The sequence below is a fragment of the Cimex lectularius genome, unplaced genomic scaffold, assembly GCF_000648675.2.
Source record: "Cimex lectularius strain Harlan isolate CLEC.00 unplaced genomic scaffold, Clec_2.1 scaffold30, whole genome shotgun sequence".
In the NCBI taxonomy this organism is placed as follows: domain Eukaryota; kingdom Metazoa; phylum Arthropoda; class Insecta; order Hemiptera; family Cimicidae; genus Cimex; species Cimex lectularius.
This window is the reverse complement of record NW_019392730.1, coordinates 113,874-131,369: the sequence shown is the minus strand read 5'-3', so window position 1 is coordinate 131,369 and position 17,496 is coordinate 113,874. Positions and strand designations below refer to the sequence as shown.

At 34.2% G+C, this 17,496-nt stretch overlaps 2 protein-coding genes across 2 annotated transcripts; one reads left to right on the top strand and one right to left on the bottom strand.

The window, feature by feature from the left end:
* Positions 1–9,555: 9,555 nt before the first annotated feature.
* Positions 9,556–14,367, top strand: LOC106666261 (transcription factor E2F8-like). The gene is made up of 7 exons (XM_014393334.2): positions 9,556–10,217; positions 11,615–11,759; positions 12,345–12,443; positions 12,502–12,675; positions 12,742–12,946; positions 13,033–13,092; positions 13,152–14,367. Exons 1-7 carry the CDS (start codon positions 9,964–9,966, stop codon positions 13,610–13,612), a joined length of 1,398 nt encoding a protein of 465 aa, XP_014248820.1. The 5' UTR covers positions 9,556–9,963; the 3' UTR covers positions 13,613–14,367.
* A 1,977-nt stretch (positions 14,368–16,344) lies between these two features.
* Positions 16,345–17,469, bottom strand: LOC106666180 (39S ribosomal protein L21, mitochondrial). Its single transcript, XM_014393182.2, has 5 exons — positions 17,331–17,469; positions 17,169–17,273; positions 16,900–17,063; positions 16,637–16,793; positions 16,345–16,576 (listed from the first exon to the last, which is right to left on the bottom strand). Exons 1-5 carry the CDS (start codon positions 17,404–17,406, stop codon positions 16,479–16,481), a joined length of 600 nt encoding a protein of 199 aa, XP_014248668.1. The 5' UTR covers positions 17,407–17,469; the 3' UTR covers positions 16,345–16,478.
* Between the last annotated feature and the right edge of the window lie 27 nt (positions 17,470–17,496).

The following is a 17,496-nucleotide window of genomic DNA, read 5'->3' as shown; positions in this document are numbered from 1 at the left end:
TATTTGAACTTTCCGTCACTTTTACCCATTTGAGTCAACATTTGATTTTGGTGATAGCTCTCCTTCGCTTTGTACGAACACGTTATATTTTTGAATTACCCACACTTTGATTTTTAAACACCTTTTAAATTAGTACACAATTTAGATAAAAACTGTGCAAAATTAAATAAATGTATGTACAAGAAACCGGATTTAATTTACAAAACACACTGATACACATGGATAACGCTGTCACACACTCCTCCCAACACTTATGGCTTTAGAGAAGAATTTTGACTTCACAAAAATCACACAGACACAACACTGAAGATGGCAAAATGCCGAAACAGGTCTGACAGACCAACCTAGCGAGGATATGCAGAAATTTTTTTTCATCCAATTAATTCTTAGGCACATTAATAGCATTATCGATCCATATCCGGTTTTTCCTACAGGATTTCCAGTCCATATTGCCAACACTGGCCTTTTACTAATGAGCTCCATTAGAATTAATCCCAAAAAACTATACAAAATGGTTTTTTTTCTCTCTCTTTCCCCTTTTGATATTGTTGAAATAGAGTCGTCTAAAGTAAAAGAAAGGTCAATACTCCATGCGGATTCAAAGTGCAGCTAATATCAGAACTACTACAAATCTTATAAATGTTAAAAACGCTACGAGTTTCGGTCAAATATTTGACGATGGAGACGCAATGATGCACCGAGCTCAGAAAGACAAACGGCGATTATTCTACCGGTTGAACCGTAATTTTAACATTTCCACCATTCACGAATTTATAATAAGCAAACATGTAATGAGCTTGCAAGACCTAAGATGGAGACATAAAAATCAAAGCAAAGTGGACATACGTATTTGAAAAATGAACATGTCAGCAATATCGTACCAGCCAATTCCCCGCATGTGGATCCATTAGTTTTTCCTTTGCTATTTCCGGAGGAACAGGTTGGACGTGATGCAATTCCAGGACAGCAACAAAAATCTTAGTTCTGTTTAATATTACTAATTAACAATTCGTCCAAATGAATTTTATCAAATTCACTATTCTCAAAGATTAATTAAAAATAATTACTAAAAATTAATAATTAAAAATAAATAAATTACAAATACGACTGCATATTTTTTTATGTGACATGTAGTGACATTTGCCAAAGGAAACAATTACGCACAGCTCCTCGGTCGTGCGGGTTTAGCATCGTATAAAAAATCGAATTAGCACTTTTTCATTGTCCGTCAATTCCTTACCGACGAAAACAAATAAATAATCAAGGTGATGGATGATGAGGGAAAAAATTAATATATGCGGCAACATCGTGAGTTGCGGCCTTACATGACCTTGAACTCGAGTCCTGTCCCAGGATGAGAAAGCCAAGACGCCCCTCCTTCCAAAAGCCCCTGCCCCGATGAGCCCTCATCTTAAATAAGTGTATCATCTCGGAATCTCGTTAGCATCCTGAACCTGAATACCTGACCTACAGACACACTTGTCTCTTTCACTTTTCCTTCTTACCTGATAACTATCATTTTATGACTTCTTTTTTCCCCCCGTTTTTGGTCGGTTTCAAAAGGGACGGATTATAGCATTAATCCACTCAACGCCGTAATATTTTTTTTCTAACAAGGAACGACTATCACGAGAAAGAAAAGTCTTTCTTACAACCCCAGCGGCATTCTTTTAAAACGAAAATCATTGGAAAGTCGTCTCCTGATTGAACTCCTTCTTTTCTCTCTCTAACGTCGATTTATTCTCCACGTTGTTGAACAACTATTCTTGGCTGATATATTTTATATCCAGGAATATCTTTGTCAAGAACTTTGTGAACGATTAATGATAGAAATAGTGAATGGGAAAAATATTTGGCCAAACATTTCTTGCAGGCTGAAATTAATATTACATTATTATTCAATAATATTTCTATTTTTTCTGTTTATATCTGCTTTCCATAAAATTAAATATCCCATCGAATTTAAATATGCTACATCAGACTCACTCCTAATTAGACGTGAAACTGTTAAAGATCTTGGTATCATTATTGACAGACATATAAACTTTCACAATCCCATATTAATAAAACTATTGCTAAAGCAAATAAAATTTTAGGATTTATTGCATGTCATACTAAACATTTCCATGATCCAGATAAATTACTGTTCTCTTTATTGGACTCCCTTTCAATTCACCCATATCAGTCACATAGAAGCAGTTCATAAAATATTTTTACATCTGATGAATTACAGAATCGTCGGAGAATACAGAGATACACCATATACATCATTAATGTCGGATCAGAAATTGACGACTGTTCTGTACAGCAGGAAATTCCTTGATTGCATATTACTTATAACTTATTACTTTCCTTAACTGATTGCCCACTTCTGCTTAACCGAATTAACTTCCATGTACCATCTTGTCATTCCAGAAGTCCAATAACATTCTCCATTGATTTCCATAGAACTAATTGTGCCAAATTTTATACCAAGAACAACAAATATGTCAAACTTGTTCAAAAATATAGATATACTTGTCAGTTTAAGTAAATCTTATCATTCGAAAATTAAATGTTGTATCATTAATATTGATTATGTAGTTTTAACACATATTTCAAATTGTTTCAATTAACTTTAATTGCTTGTTTTTTTAAATTTTGTTTATTATAAATATTTCTAAATTTATGTTAATTTATAACCTTTATATGTTTATGTATACATTTGTAATTGGTATGCTGTAATATAAATAAATAATCAGCATAAAGATTTATTCTGAAAGCCAATCAAATAAATTGTTCAAATTAGGGATTTGTTGATTTGTTTTCAATATTATTCTAACATTTACTACCAACAACTTGTTACAACCAAAATTTTACCTACATTTCTTATTATTGCAATACAATTTTTACCAAATATTGTAACTATATTCCCAGCTTTTTTAATTGATTTATATAATTGTTTTGTATAATTTTTTAAAGATAAATTAGAAACTTATGCCCCTATATTTTCTGTATGCAGACGAAGATGACTGGAGATGACCAAACTGCAGGTTCATCACGTCGGAGAGCTTACCACAATCTTTCATAGTTGACACATTTGAGTGAGTTAGTGTGTTTGTGTACCTTTTTAAGTACAAGAAGAGAGATAAATAGATTATATATATATATATATATATATATATATAGAGAGAGAGAGAGAGAGAGAGAAACAGAGAAAGGAGAGAGGCAAACAGACAGAAGACAGATAGAGAAAGAGAGAGCGAATGAGAGAGGAGTGAAACTGAGAGAGAGAAAGAGAGAGACAGAGAAAGAGAAAGAGTGAGAGGGAGAGAGACAGATAGACAGACAAAAACAGAGAAAAAGATGGGAGAAAGAGAGGAGGGAAACTGATATATATATATATATGTATAGAGAGAGAGAGAGATATATATATATATATATAGAGAGAGAGAGAGAGAGAGAGAGAGAACTTGGTGTCTGTGTAGGGGAGATTATTCTTAAATTTACAGTGACCAGCCTTGAAATTATAATTATATGAGAAATCAAGCGTAAGGTCAATTAAAAAGGAAACACACAGTACCTTCATCGGTGCATTAATTAATTTTTTATTTAATTAATTCATTTATTTTTAAGGAGGAGGTCAATAAAGATGTCTATCTTTTCACTACTATGACTATGACCAAACCGTGTACTTTTCACTTTTTCTTCTTTCCTTGCCTCTTTGCAGTTTGCACTTCTCTTGCTGTGAAAATTGCCTTACCGAGTGAGGCTAATGCCTCATATTCATAAACAATTTGTGCCAGATTTTCTTAGCAGAGTCGTCACATTTCTGTCTGTTTTGCCCATTTTCTTTTGGTGATAGTTAAGAGGGCTGTGGCCCATATAGAGGCGTATAATTTTCCTTCAATCTTGCCTGCTAAGAGAGAAGCGTATCTTTGTTTTTCTTTTTGAAAGATTTATAAATTTCTTATCTTGACTCATACCTGTTAAAGGCAAAAGTTCAATAAAGTGCTCACCATCAAACCCTCCCACCTCAAAACGCTCGCTAACTCTTAATTAATGCTTTCCTATTCCTATCCTCCATCACTCTCTGCACATATTATATAATTAATCTAAATGAGGGTCAATGGGGTACACAATATTCCACTGTGAGGGTATCTGGGTGGTCCTGATGGAGATGGTACGGTGAAGAAGGATACTAGGAAGCGGGGTTTGCCCTCCCCAGGTACTGCAGCCTTCTGGCTTATTGTACCTTCCTAGTCCTTAGTTCAGTGCAATAGACTCAATCCTTCTTCTTAGAAGTATCAGGTCATTGCCTGTCGCTGCTGCAATTTGATTCCCTAAGTTTTTTCCATACATTAGGTTAAATCTCCATTGAGCTGTTGCTTCGCATTCAAAGAAGATATGAGCGGCTGTTTCCTCCTCATTACATAATCTGCAAATGGGATCATCGCTGTATATACCCATGTTGTGTTGATGTTTTCTCAGATGCCAGTGACCAGTTAGTAGTCCTACCACTCCTCTGAGTTTGGCCCCCTCCAACTGCAGCAGTGCTTTTGCCAGCCTTGGTGAGGGTTGTTTCATCATAAGTTTACTATGTCTAGCACCGCTAGAGTTTATCCACTTCTCCTTTTGTTTTGTTTGGATCCAGGATGGAGGTGCTCTCCCCCTGTCTGTGTTGGTCTTTGACATCGTCACATATAAAAAAACAAAGAAGAATAAGTTTGATGTCAATATGTCCTAAACTGTTAACAGCCTTTAATATAATTTGAAAAAATAATTGTAATATATATGTGTGGATTCAGTGACTATCGACAATTAATTACTGTTGTAATTTGCCAAGCTTTTTTTTTGCTCTGTCTATTTGACATACAGCTTTTAATTTAGAAATGAATCATGTCCTTAAGTATTTAATAATTTTATTGTTAATTCAATCTTCTTCAAGCCTAAATATATATATAGTCTCCTTCCAAGGAAGAAGATGAGATGGCCATTAGTTTTAGTTTTTTAGAATGCAGAATTGGATAAAATTTTAACTAAACTTGTTGCAGGCACTTGTAGTAAACTTTTGTCTTACTACTGATTACAAGTAGTAACAACGTGTACAGATTTGTGTTCTAATAATTATTTCATTCCTTTATAATCTTGATTTTTTTAAGCAACACTACACATTGTTTTCAATTTGAGTAAAGATGTATGTATATTATATTTTGGATTTGGATTTATACAAACTCAAATTTGCACATGTACGTTTGTTTAAATACATGTGTACAGAGTTGAGCCTATCACTTCATGCAGCCCATTCCTGCTTTTGTACTTTACAATGAATTAGGCAGGCTTCGAGAATCGCAAACCTTGGGTCTTGACAGTGCAGGGTCAGCCCTCATTCTTATCCATCCAACCACCGAGGTTGGGCCCCTGGGTGCCGTCAACAGCTAGGTCATTTCAGCACCCAACACGATAATTTCCTAAATTCAAATCCATTCACTCTCACTCACTCTTAAGTATTTATATGCTTTCCTATTTATATACCATTTTCAGTTAGAGTCATGAAGTACTCAATAATTTCACACCTTTTGCATCTATCATACTTAATATTTGTAATTATCCCTTAGACAATCCTCCGTTGATTTTCTTACAACAATATTTGGTCCATTTTAAATTATTATAGGTAAATAAAACACAGATAAAATCTCCCTCTTGAGTTTACAATTGGATTTTGTAAATAAATCATTCTTCTTTATAATGTTCCAGTAGTTTGATTTTTAAGTTGTACTATTTTTAAGTTTCAAATTTATTTTATTGATGGTTTTAAGGAATACAGATTTGGCTAGAATCATAGCATTCTTTGAAGATGGAAGAAGTCAATCGTATGTGGCCAGGGTACTAACAGTCCCAGAACAACTGTCCAATGGTCTTCCATCGCTACCAATATAGTGAAAGTTACTCAAGAAGGACATATCAGGTCACCACCCTATTGCATCTGAGAGTTGACAGTTTTATTGTTTCGTTCTATAATCAACATTGACTATTGAGATCAACCTATGACTAACAAGTTAGAAATGTTCATATCAGTTTACACAATGTAAGGTGAAGACTTTCAAAAACGAGTAGAAGCGAGAAGGCCTGTCACTGGTGCAGAACTTCTAACAAGGCACAGAACAGTTAATTTTTGCAAGAAATCACATCAGTTGGTCTGAGCAAGAGTGGATTAAAATCTTGTTTTCAGCTGAGTCAAGGTTTTGTTTTTATATTCTATATTACGCAGGGTGGGAGACCAAGACCCGAGGGGTTAAATGCCTAGGTAGACTCGTACCCCATCCCTAAAAGGTCCGGGACTTGGTCGGCTCACGAGTCCTGCATAAACCTCTTGGACCTGTTCACAAACACCAAGATTTTGGACCATTTTATCTTGGGGAGTGATTTGGCAATGTCCTCTTCTTCAAAAGTTTCAAATCTATCCCTAAAGGCTTTGTTTGAGGTCTTCTGGGGTCTGAGCAAGGGTTTGGAGAAGAATAAGAGAGCAGTATATCCCCTGGATTGGAAAATGGCAATTACCATACCACTACTAACAGCAGATAAGCCAGCACACGAAGTTAAAAGCTATCGCCCTATATCCTTAACTTGCTCCATGTGCAAGTTAATGGAAAAACTTATAACAAACAGGCTGTATTGGAGAATAAAGAGCTATTACCATCATGGCAAAGTGGATTCAGGAAAAATAGAGGAACAAGGGACAATCGTATACAATTTGAACACTCTATATGTAAATCGTTTCTAAAGAAAAATAAGTTACTGGCGGTATTTCTTGATATTCAAAATGCCTTTGATTGCACTTGGAGGTGATTTCTTTGGTAATTAAATATATTATTACTGTACACAAAAGGAGTAATTGAGCAGAAATGCGCAAAATTCTTCGTTAAATTGTTATGTTTATATGTTAAAATAGTGGCTATATTTAATGCCTACATTTTTTAAAGCATTATTTTGGATAACTTGAAACTTATTATAATTAGACGCATGTATTTGACCATACAAGATGTGCATTGGTGATTATGGGAAAAAGGTTGTAAATTGCTGCTTGAGCAGTTCACATTATATCTTGAAATAGAAGCCAAAATTCAGTTTATTGACTAACTGGACACCAAGGTATTTAACCACTGTTGACCATGGTATGACCTTGTTAAATCCTCACATTATTAACTAGTATGGGTCTATGCCTAGAAAACAAAATAACTTCAAATTAGCTGCTATTTGGCTTAATTTACTACTTTACTATTAATTTACTACTTAATTTTTCTACAGATATTGTTTGTTCTTTAAATATGAATTGGGTAAAAGGCCTGTACAGACACAGCATCTACAAAAACTGCTAAGTCTGAAGAAAATTTGATGCCTGCTTTAATTGCAGTTTATAAAGATGTTAAATAGTGCTGGACTCAGCACAGAGCCTGGGGGCCACCTGCTTTAATTCTCTTTAAGGATGATTGAATTTCTAGTACCTGGACATAAAATCTGCCTGACTGCACTTATAAGGTGTGTGATATATCTAGGAAAAGTCAGTAAGCCAAGATTATAAATCAAACCCATCTCTTTCCCAGGTCAACTTGTACCATTCCAGCGTGTTAAAATCCCTCATGCTCTATCATCTTCAGAGTAAAAAATTTCTCAGATTTGTTTAATTTAGTATATTTTTATAAATCTTATATGGTACTGCTGCAAAAACTAAAAATTCACATTAATTTTCAAAAATTTAACAAATTTTAATTTAATAAGAACACAACTGGACTATGGATGCAATGCATACAATTCTGCTACTAAAAATACAATCAGCCTGCTTGACACAATACAGAATATGGGACTTAGCCTGATCACAGGTGCTTCCCGGAGCAGTTCCTCATACAGCCTTCATGCAGATGTTGGAGAAAAGCCTTTAAGTTTCAAACGTGACTTTCTTGATTTGAAGTTTTTTCCTAAATTCACTTCCTCTAAGTCACACCCACTAAATTGTCTATTCCCAGGGACTAGTCTGATATCTGACAGCTCATCACGTGATTCTGTACAAAAAACCTTCCCGCTCCATATAGACACACTCTCTTGCACGAATTACAAATACCCATACCTCCAGTAGAAAAAGAATCAGTGGCTCCCTGGACATTTCCCAAACCGAAAATTTTGTATTCACTTGGAAAATATTGCAAAGCCCTTACATCTCTTAATGTATACCAGCAGGAGTTTTTGAAAATAAAAAATGCACTCCCACAAGCGGCATTTATCGGATCAAGGAGCTCCAAGGGCATGGGAACTGCGTCTATGTGGCCCTAACAAATTTCTTTTCTCTCTGCATCATTTCTGTAGCAACTACAGCGCTGAGCTACTAGCAATACGGAAGTCTCTAAATTTCATATGTTCCGATTACAATAGTAGCTACGTGATTTGTTCTGATTCAGAATCGGCCTTACATGCCTTGGAACACCCCTATTCAGATGATCTCAGTGTGCAGGAGGTACTGGCGTCACTGGGGAGCCTCCAACTGCAGGGAATTTATTTTATTTTGTCGCGTTTATTTTGTCTGGGTTCCTGGACATGTAAATATTAAAGGAAACCATTTGGCAGATGAAGCTGTAAAAGATGCAGCCATTAGAGGCCTTTAAATCAGGGACATCCCAAAGGGTGATATGACTGTAGTTTACAAATCAAAAGATAAGGGTCAATGGAAACAGGTCTGGACTAATATATCTGAAAACAAACTATGGGAAATAAAGGACTCTGTAGATGCATGGCCTACTTCATTCAGAAATAGTAGAAGGGAAGAAGTGGTCCTTGCACGGTTGAACCACTAAGGGTCATTGGATGGGGCGAGAGGCACCTCCAATTTGCGGAATGTGCAATCAGATCGTCATAATCAAACATATACTTACATCATGCACATTATATACAGCCCATAGACTTCTGCACTCCATGCCTATAAGCATCCAAGAAATGCTTGGCGACAAACACGATAGTATATGTAATTTGTTTTATTTTCTCAAATCAGCAAATCTACTCGACAAAATATGAGCTTCTGACTGTTTGTCCTTCTCTTTTTCACTCTTTTGGGCTAATAAAACGAAGAAGGAGGTAAGGAAAAGTGGAAAATAAATAAATGGATAAATGAATAAAAGAAGTAAATATACTAGATCAGACTACTGTGGTCTCCCTTCATAAGGAATAAATCTTTCGCCTTTTACTACTGCTACTACTACTAGATCAGATAGATAAAGATAAATAGATATAGAATAAAGATAATAATAATTAGATATGATAATAATAAAGATAATAAATAATAATAATATATATAGATGTAGAATAAAGATAAATATATAGAGATAAATATACTCGATCGGCCGTCCTCGTGGGTGGGTCTAACCTTTATGCCTATTTGTACCTTTGAGATATGAGATAGTCATTGGGACCAATCATGAGTCATGACCCTTGGTTGCGTTCCCTATGCCTATATAAAAAAAAGACGGTTGGTTGCCTTCGCCTTTTGAAACTAAAGTGGATAGGGCTACCGCGCTCTGGCGCCTTTTCTCGGCAAACGACCACGTGTCCCTAACCGGCGACCAGCCACCAGCCAGCGCCCAGCCGCCCGTCTCTGGTCTTTCCCCTCCAAAATCAAAACAACGTCTACAGTAACCGGTGACTACACTGGCACTTCATCAATCGGGTTGCCGGTCATTAGTCGGAGGGTGGCCGCCCTTCACCCTTAGCTGAATCCATCATCGGGTGAAAAGTTGTCAGTTTAGTTGGGAAGAGCCCGTATCGCGATAGGAGATAGTCCGTTTAGTAATTGTAGAGGGAAAACCGCGTTTATCGCCCATCCCAGGCCGAGAATTGCTGAGTCCGCGCTGAATCGTCGCTTCCTTTTTGCTAATCGAATCCGTCCCGTCGGTGTTTTATTAATAAACGAGGTTAACGCGCAAACCGATCCCTGGTGCCATGGAATTCGCAAGCCCGCCGAAAAGGGTCGTTCTGGGCGATCTTAGCACAAACGGAAATTCACCCATTTCGCCGATGGCCAATTTGAAACTCTTGACCAAAGTGGCCACAGGGCATTTCAACGAAGAAGACCCGTCCAAACTGCCAGACAACCCTACTAACAGTAATAATAATAATAATAATTGTGATGAACAAAAGGTAGAATTTTTTAAAACCTCGAGGCGATTCAGGTCTCTCAGCTATATGTGCAAAAAGTAAGTACTATTTTTTGTTTTTAATTTTTTAATTTGTTTTTAATTTGTATAATATATTATATATAATATNTATTTAATATAATAATGTATATTATATATTATTAAAATATATAACGATGCATTAGCGTTTGTATATTAAGCGGTAAATAAATTATGTTACATATATATTTATTTATTGTTTAGTTTTATTGGTAGACTTATATGTATATTTTCCTAACTCGAATACCTACACCCTAGAGAAGGGAATTGATTTATTCTGCTTATTTTCACATGTTCCATATATTTCAGGTTGTTTCAAAATTCTCATATTTACGTAAATAATAAAATCTTTAATGTATTAAAGTTACTAGTTTATTTTTTATCTATTGGATTTTTGCTTTATTTATTTATTTATTTTTTTTTTTAACGAGGGTTCGCAACAGCAGATGTCATATAAACCCTCAGGGTGCTGGTGTTTTTGAAAAAAAAAAGCCAATTTGTAAGTATGTTGGGTTCGAATGCAGGGCTCTGGATTCGAACCCGGGACCTTTACCTTACAGTAATGAGCGCTGTGTCAACGCCTAAACCGTTGCAGCTACTGATGCCCCTATTAATTGTTTTAGATATATCAGAAAGGATTGGTCATCCATATACAATTTTTCTCTCTCTAGTATGCCCTTTTACTTATGTTTCAAAATTATCACATTCACATAAATAATAAAATCCTTAGTGTATTAAAATTACTAGTTTATAATTTTTTTTCTATTGGAGTTTTCCTTTAAAAATGTATTTATTTATCGTTCTCGAAGTATTGGAAAGATTGGTCATCCATGTACAAATTTTCTCACTCTAGTATGCCCTTTTACTTACTTTCTCCTCATGTTCCATACGTTTACATTTCAAGTTATTACTGGTATATACTTGAAGAAAAAAAAAACACTTGTATTTTGTTGTTTATTTCAAACTATATGCATTTGTATCGCTGTATTAATTACAACTACACATTTTAACTTTTGGAAATTTTTAGTTAAATTTTAATGTATCACCAAATGATTTTCTGGTGTTTTGGTGAATTTTCTTTCAAACCCTCATAATTTTTTTTAACTCATGAATTTCTGTTCTCGTTTAATTTGGGTTACATGAAAATAAGTATTAATATAACAATAAAATTTGAATGAGGATCAGGTAAATGATCATCGGATGAAGAAAACACCAAAAACCTTGTGAGTTTTGATGATATTCTTAAGCATTGGAAACAATTAGAAAGGATTGGTCGTCCAAATAAATCGTGTATGTGTATAAGGTGTTTAGGTATTTTTTAGGGGTTGAAAGTTACGTCAAATTTCAATTGATTTATTATGTTTAATGTTTGCACTGTGGAAATAATATTTAAACATTGTTTCTTAATTTGTTTGTAGGTTTCTTTCAACATATAAACTAGAACAACCCACTGGCCATTTTCAACAGATATCATTAGGCTCTTTGGCGACTGAACTGGGAATTGAGAAAAGACGGGTCTATGACATAATTAATGTGGTCTCGAGCCTTCTGATGGCAGTTAAGGTATTATCAGGTTAATTATCCGTTTCCTCCCCTTAAACCTTGACCCGTGTCCAATTTCCATATTACACTTTGCATTTCCTGCGTTCAGTGGGAACAAATTTTCATGAATGAGAGAAAAAAAAGGAAGGAGCCATTTCCTTACAACTGACATTTTAAGCATGATGTAACTCCCTTCACCATTCCAAAGTGATCAGGGTAGCCCTTTTGACCTGCCCTATCTAGATTAAGGCATAAATTGTCAAAGAAAAGGAAGCCTTTATCACTAATGATTCTATTTTTTGTTGGCCTCTATAATATTTTTAGGCTTCAATGACTTTAAAATATCTGGATTAGTTGAATTTCTATAGTTAACTGCTGTAATACAATAATGCACCCCTATGTGTAGTAAGGGATGGGGGAAATACTCCCATCCTTAAACAAACATAACTTTCTTTTGAACTACTGTATTATTAAAAAATGTTGTCACTAATAAGAAAATAAATTAACTACAAAAATCTCAAAGTACTTATTGAAGACTATGGACATAGATTTTTAATCAATTTCAATGTTGAAATATCAAAAATTCTACTTTTTTAACCATATCAGGTTTGCAAAGATAAATACTACTGGTACGGCAATCAGAAACTTCCAGGATTACTTTCACAGCTGAAAGCTTTTGCGTTATTGAACAAATTCGATGAACAGGTAACTCTAAAACATAACAAACTTTAAACAATTCTTTAATACATTTTCTTTTAATCAGGTCAGAGATTTTATCAAGAATCACCAACAGCAGTCGATAGTTGCATTTTCAGAAAAAGAACCTGTAGTGAATGGTGCACTCAAAATAACAACAGGAAATCAAACCGTGTTCGAAGAGAACCGAATAGGGGTTTTATGTCAAAAGTTCATAATGCTTTTCCTAGTTAATGAAGAGGTAGCATATTTTATCCTTTATTAAAAAAAAAAATCTAAAGTAATTTTTTCCTCTTGTACTTCATAGAATTGGCCTCTCAACTTAAATGTAATTTCAAAGCTGGTTCTTACGAAGGATATACAAGATAAAACTGGTATGAGAAGGTTGTATGATGTGGCAAATGTTCTAGAAGCCCTTGGTATTGTTAAAAAATGCAGTAATCATGAATTCAAGAAACCAGCGTTTATGTATTGCGGTCCGAGAATAGAAGCAACTGATCATTTCGAACCTGGTAAGACTAAATCCAACTTTTTGTATTAACCAGAAATATAATAATTTTTTACAATAAAGTATAATGATATGAATTAAATTTACTAGATAAAGTTTTTAATGAATATTCAATACATAACTGGGATTCATTTGGTGATACAAATTCAGGTAACGAAATTAACGTATTAAATTGAAAAATAAATATTAATGTAAATTGAAATTTGCAGAATCAAGTTCTGATGGAGTTGGTTTGAGCAAATTCCCGACTGTGAAAGAATCTTCTGATGCCAAAAGTGGTTTCGATTGTCTGGGCCCGCCAGCTAAAAAGCGACTTCTTTTCCCTCTCCAAGAAGAAAGACCAGAAGAGGAAAAAATTACCGTAACTCCTTTAATCGAAAGTATGACGAGGTCTCAAAAAGTTCAGAGACCTTGTGTCACATTCATCAAAGCACCCGCCTCCTCATTCAGATTTTCTTCGAATCGTATCACTACATCCGTGTCAGATGTAAACAAAAATAGTAGGCCGTTGCCTAAAAAAGAGATCAGCCCTAGCAAAACGGTCGTACTGAACAGGCTAGACCATCTGAGACTTGTGAAACGTGTTACAATATCAAACATACAGAATGGCGCTATATATAAAGCTGTAGTTTCAAATGGAAATATGGTGCAATTTGTTAAGTTACAGTAGTCTCATTCACACATTTTCCTCTTTTTTTGTTCTTTTTTTTTTAAATTTCATATGTGGGTTTTTTTGGGTTGATACACTTTTCGTTTTTATTTTTTATTATTTTATTTTTTAAGTTTGGGCAATGGTTGTAAAATTATAGTCATTGAAGAAAACTTGCAATATTGTGAACTGATAGTCTTTTTAATATAGCAGAGAAGATAAATATTATTTAAATTTTGAAGTATATATATGTGTGTGTATATATATACACACATAAAGACATGATTTATATCTCTATTGAAAATTGATATATTTTAGTTTCAGCTATCTATTGTAATAATTATCTAGTCGTTGTTAGAAAATTTGGAGAGAGAAAAAAATATTTTTACGAGATAAAATTATTTTATTTGATGTTATTTATATTTTTTCCAGATGAAGCCATGAATTTTTATTTTAAATCTTTTTTTTTTAAATATATTGCCACCTGTCAAATGTTAATTAGGTGAAAAATTGTTTATAAATTAAGATATCAATTGAGCAAGATTATTAAGCAAGATATGTTGATTTGTTTTATGTTACAATCAGATTGTCTATTTAAAAAATGTTATTTCATTTTCAAAAACCTCAGAAAAAAATTGATAGTCTATATTATTTCAACTTGACGCTTCCCATAAGTGTTGAGACATTGTAATTATTTAAACAAACAAAAGTTTTACTTATCAATTAGTTGGTTAATGGTAATTAAATAAAAGGAGGAAACATTTTAATTATTTAAATAGTAAGTTGCATTGTTATTAACCTTATTAATCCTGAGCTGGGCAGTCATATATGCTGGCGCTCTTACCTATTCTATACAACCTGACTGCTCATTCAGTATTGATAGTCCTTGTTACACACTCATACACTCAAGCGATTTTCCTGTCTAGACAATCAAGAGACAAATTCACACCTGTAGACAAGCTTTTAAAACAAAATCGCTGAACTTTTGATTCCCACTTCAAATGGGAGATACGTGACAATTTTTAAACAATGTTTCTCTAAATTTTGTAGAGCGGACATTTTGACGGACATGGCCTAAACCTCTCAAATGATTATTCTTATTTTGACTGTTATTACCAGACTTCCAAATATAAAAATTGCACCAAGAAAAAAAATGGTTATGGCTGTCCAAAAAATATGAAGTGTCAGTAAATGATGTCGAAAAAATTTGAAAACTTTTCATCAGGAGAATAAAAAATTAATTCATTTAATTATTTTTTTATCTAAAATCTTGGTTGAGATGAAAACGCTAGTTTTATGAGCACTGGCACGATTCGTTAAATGCCTTTCCATTATTTGGAAAAGATCAAGAGCAGCCATTGCTTGCCAACTCTTTTAAGGTGTTAGGACCTGGGTTTCGCTATCGTACTCATCACTTAAGTTGGTCCCATGTGTTCGATTGGATTCAAGTACGGACTTCAAGCTGGCCACCCAATTCCGATGTCATTCATGTAGTCATCCATGTTATGTGCTCTAAGGGGCCTGGCATTATCCTGAATATCTCACCGATGTGGGGCATATGTAATGTAAATTACTTTGTGAATTTAGAAATCTTCCTCGCACAACTAATTTGGTGTGCAAGGAAAAGCCATCTAAGACCGATGTAGAATGCCACCTGAGGAACTATGCAGCATAGAAAACTAAAAACGTACCATTCTCCAGAACGTCTCCATATGAAATTACAGCCTTCCGAAGATTTGAGGCCAATACCCATCTCACCTATAAAGTCCAATTCACATATTCCAGTGCGAATTGAAGCCTGGCCATTTTCTAACCTGTTGAAAGAGATCTCCGAGCCGGGTGCCAGGCCCTGAGGTCTTTTTATTGAGCCTTTTTCTTACGGTCATCCTGTAGGAAATCAAAAATCATTTCAGACTTGCTTATCAGATTTATCTCATTTCCTGTAAGCTGCCATTTCGTAGCGTGATGACGGGATGAATGTATCGTCTCTCTCTCATCTAGACCTAGGTCGACCCTGTCCTGGTTTCCTCTATTTAGTAAAGTGATTTACACTTAGTGTTTTGGCGACTTCGCGGTGGCGTATCATTCTTCTAATAATGTTAAGACCCTGACATTAACACATGCAAATGCCTGGCTGGAGTCATTGAAAAAGGTTTAAGAATAAATATAATATAAAATAAAATGAAATCAAGAAGGAAAAAAAAGCAAAGGAAGTAAAAGCATTATTCACTGTTTATTTTTACGATGTTTTCTTATATTTCGACCTCAAAGTTTAACTTATGATTTTTTCTTCTTGAAGGTGGGATAATAGGTCATCTCAAAAAAACCAAAACTAATTTTTATCCACATTTCAGATTTATTTTAATCCTTCCTCAGGTGAGTTAAAAAAAGACTTAAATATGTACCACACTGGCTCTTTTTTAAAATAAACTGTTACAAAATATTAATGACTGACGACTGTTTTAACCATTGCATTAACTCACCTGAAGAAGGATTAAACTAAATCCAAAACGTGGATAAAAACTGGTTGTGGTTTTTTTGAGATGATCTATTATCCCACCTTCAAGAAGGAAAAATCATAAGTTTATTTTTACAATAGCTCCTAATTACCTGGAAGTAATGTCAAAAGAAAATGGATTTAACTTTAAAGTAAATAGAGTTAAATTTGACCATCAGTGTAGAAAATTTTATATTAATTTGTACAAGGTGAAAACTAATCATTCAAGGTTGAAAGCAGCCAAAAAAACAATTAGTATCAACATTAACAAATCTTTATTAAAAAATCTTGGCTATGAAACTATGTTCATGAGACAAATTGACCAGATTTGTAAATTTTTTTAAATGATTAAAACGCAAAATTATTTACAAACACTAATTTGTATTGCAACTAAATCCTCTCGTACTGTACAACATCTTCGGTTTTGTTAATCGTCCCTGAGATAGAGACTTCTTTTATCCTGAGAACAGTTAACTGGGACCGGAAAACTAAAATAAACAGAAAATATCTTTTAGTTTGACAAATTTTCTTTCTAAAATTTTACGTACAATGTGTCCTCATATATTGTTTTCTGCGTCTCTTGTAAAAAAATGTTTTTGTATGTGAAAGATCTTTTTCAATAACTGTGGCAGTCACCGAAACCAGATCTGGTGGTAAAATAGGTCTTCCGACTAAAGTAAAATTTAAACCACCAACCAGTAGCACCTAAAAATGGATTAATAATGTTTTATAGACTATTTAATACTAAAATTTAGCTTTTATAAAAAAAGGATATAAAGTTGTGACTTAAAATATAGTTTATACTATGTACTTTTTCTAATTTAATCTCGTCAGCATTTTGTGGTGGCCAGTAGCCTTCAATAATTATCAAATCCTCATCTGTCACTTTGAACTGTTTGCCGCATATATGTACAACTGCAAATAATCTTCCTTGTTCTCCATTCTCTATGTGCTTGTTGACTTTGTCAATTGTTTCTTAAAAAACAAAACAAAAAATACGCAAAGAGGTAGAAAACTTGAATCAACTCCTACGTAATACAAATATTAAAAAATACTGCAGATATATGTTGAAAATCTCACCCCTTGTAATTGCTAATTCTTCCTCTTTTGTGGGTAGTTCTACCTGGTCTATCTTCTGTGGGAAAGAAAAGGAAGAAGGGAGACTACTCAGAGGCCTGGCAGCTCCTGAAAATAGACAAATTCACCTTAGAACTTTCACTGTAAAGTCAGTTTAAGACTTACTGCTTATAAGCTGCGGCTGGCATTTTACCAGATTACACAAATTAGCAAGGGGACGAAATAGTATCCTTGGTATCATTGTTGTTGTTCCAGAACAACTACCGTTGTAGATGTAGAAAAGGTTCAAAACTACAACATGGGATATAACAACAACAATTGTGTAACCTCT

Bases quoted from the DNA above. Each gene is read 5' to 3' on its own strand.
- LOC106666261 (XM_014393334.2), top strand. From the start codon at position 9,964: ATGGAATTCGCAAGCCCGCCGAAAAGGGTCGTTCTGGGCGATCTTAGC. The intron at 11,760-12,344 runs GTATTATCAGGT...TAACCATATCAG, and splicing joins GCCTTCTGATGGCAGTTAAG to GTTTGCAAAGATAAATACTA. The intron at 12,676-12,741 runs GTAGCATATTTT...TGTACTTCATAG, and splicing joins TTTTCCTAGTTAATGAAGAG to AATTGGCCTCTCAACTTAAA.
- LOC106666180 (XM_014393182.2), bottom strand. From the start codon at position 17,406: ATGATACCAAGGATACTATTTCGTCCCCTTGCTAATTTGTGTAATCTG. The intron at 16,794-16,899 runs GTACATAGTATA...ATCCATTTTTAG, and splicing joins ACGAGATTAAATTAGAAAAA to GTGCTACTGGTTGGTGGTTT. The intron at 16,577-16,636 runs GTACGTAAAATT...TGTTTATTTTAG, and splicing joins ACAATATATGAGGACACATT to TTTTCCGGTCCCAGTTAACT.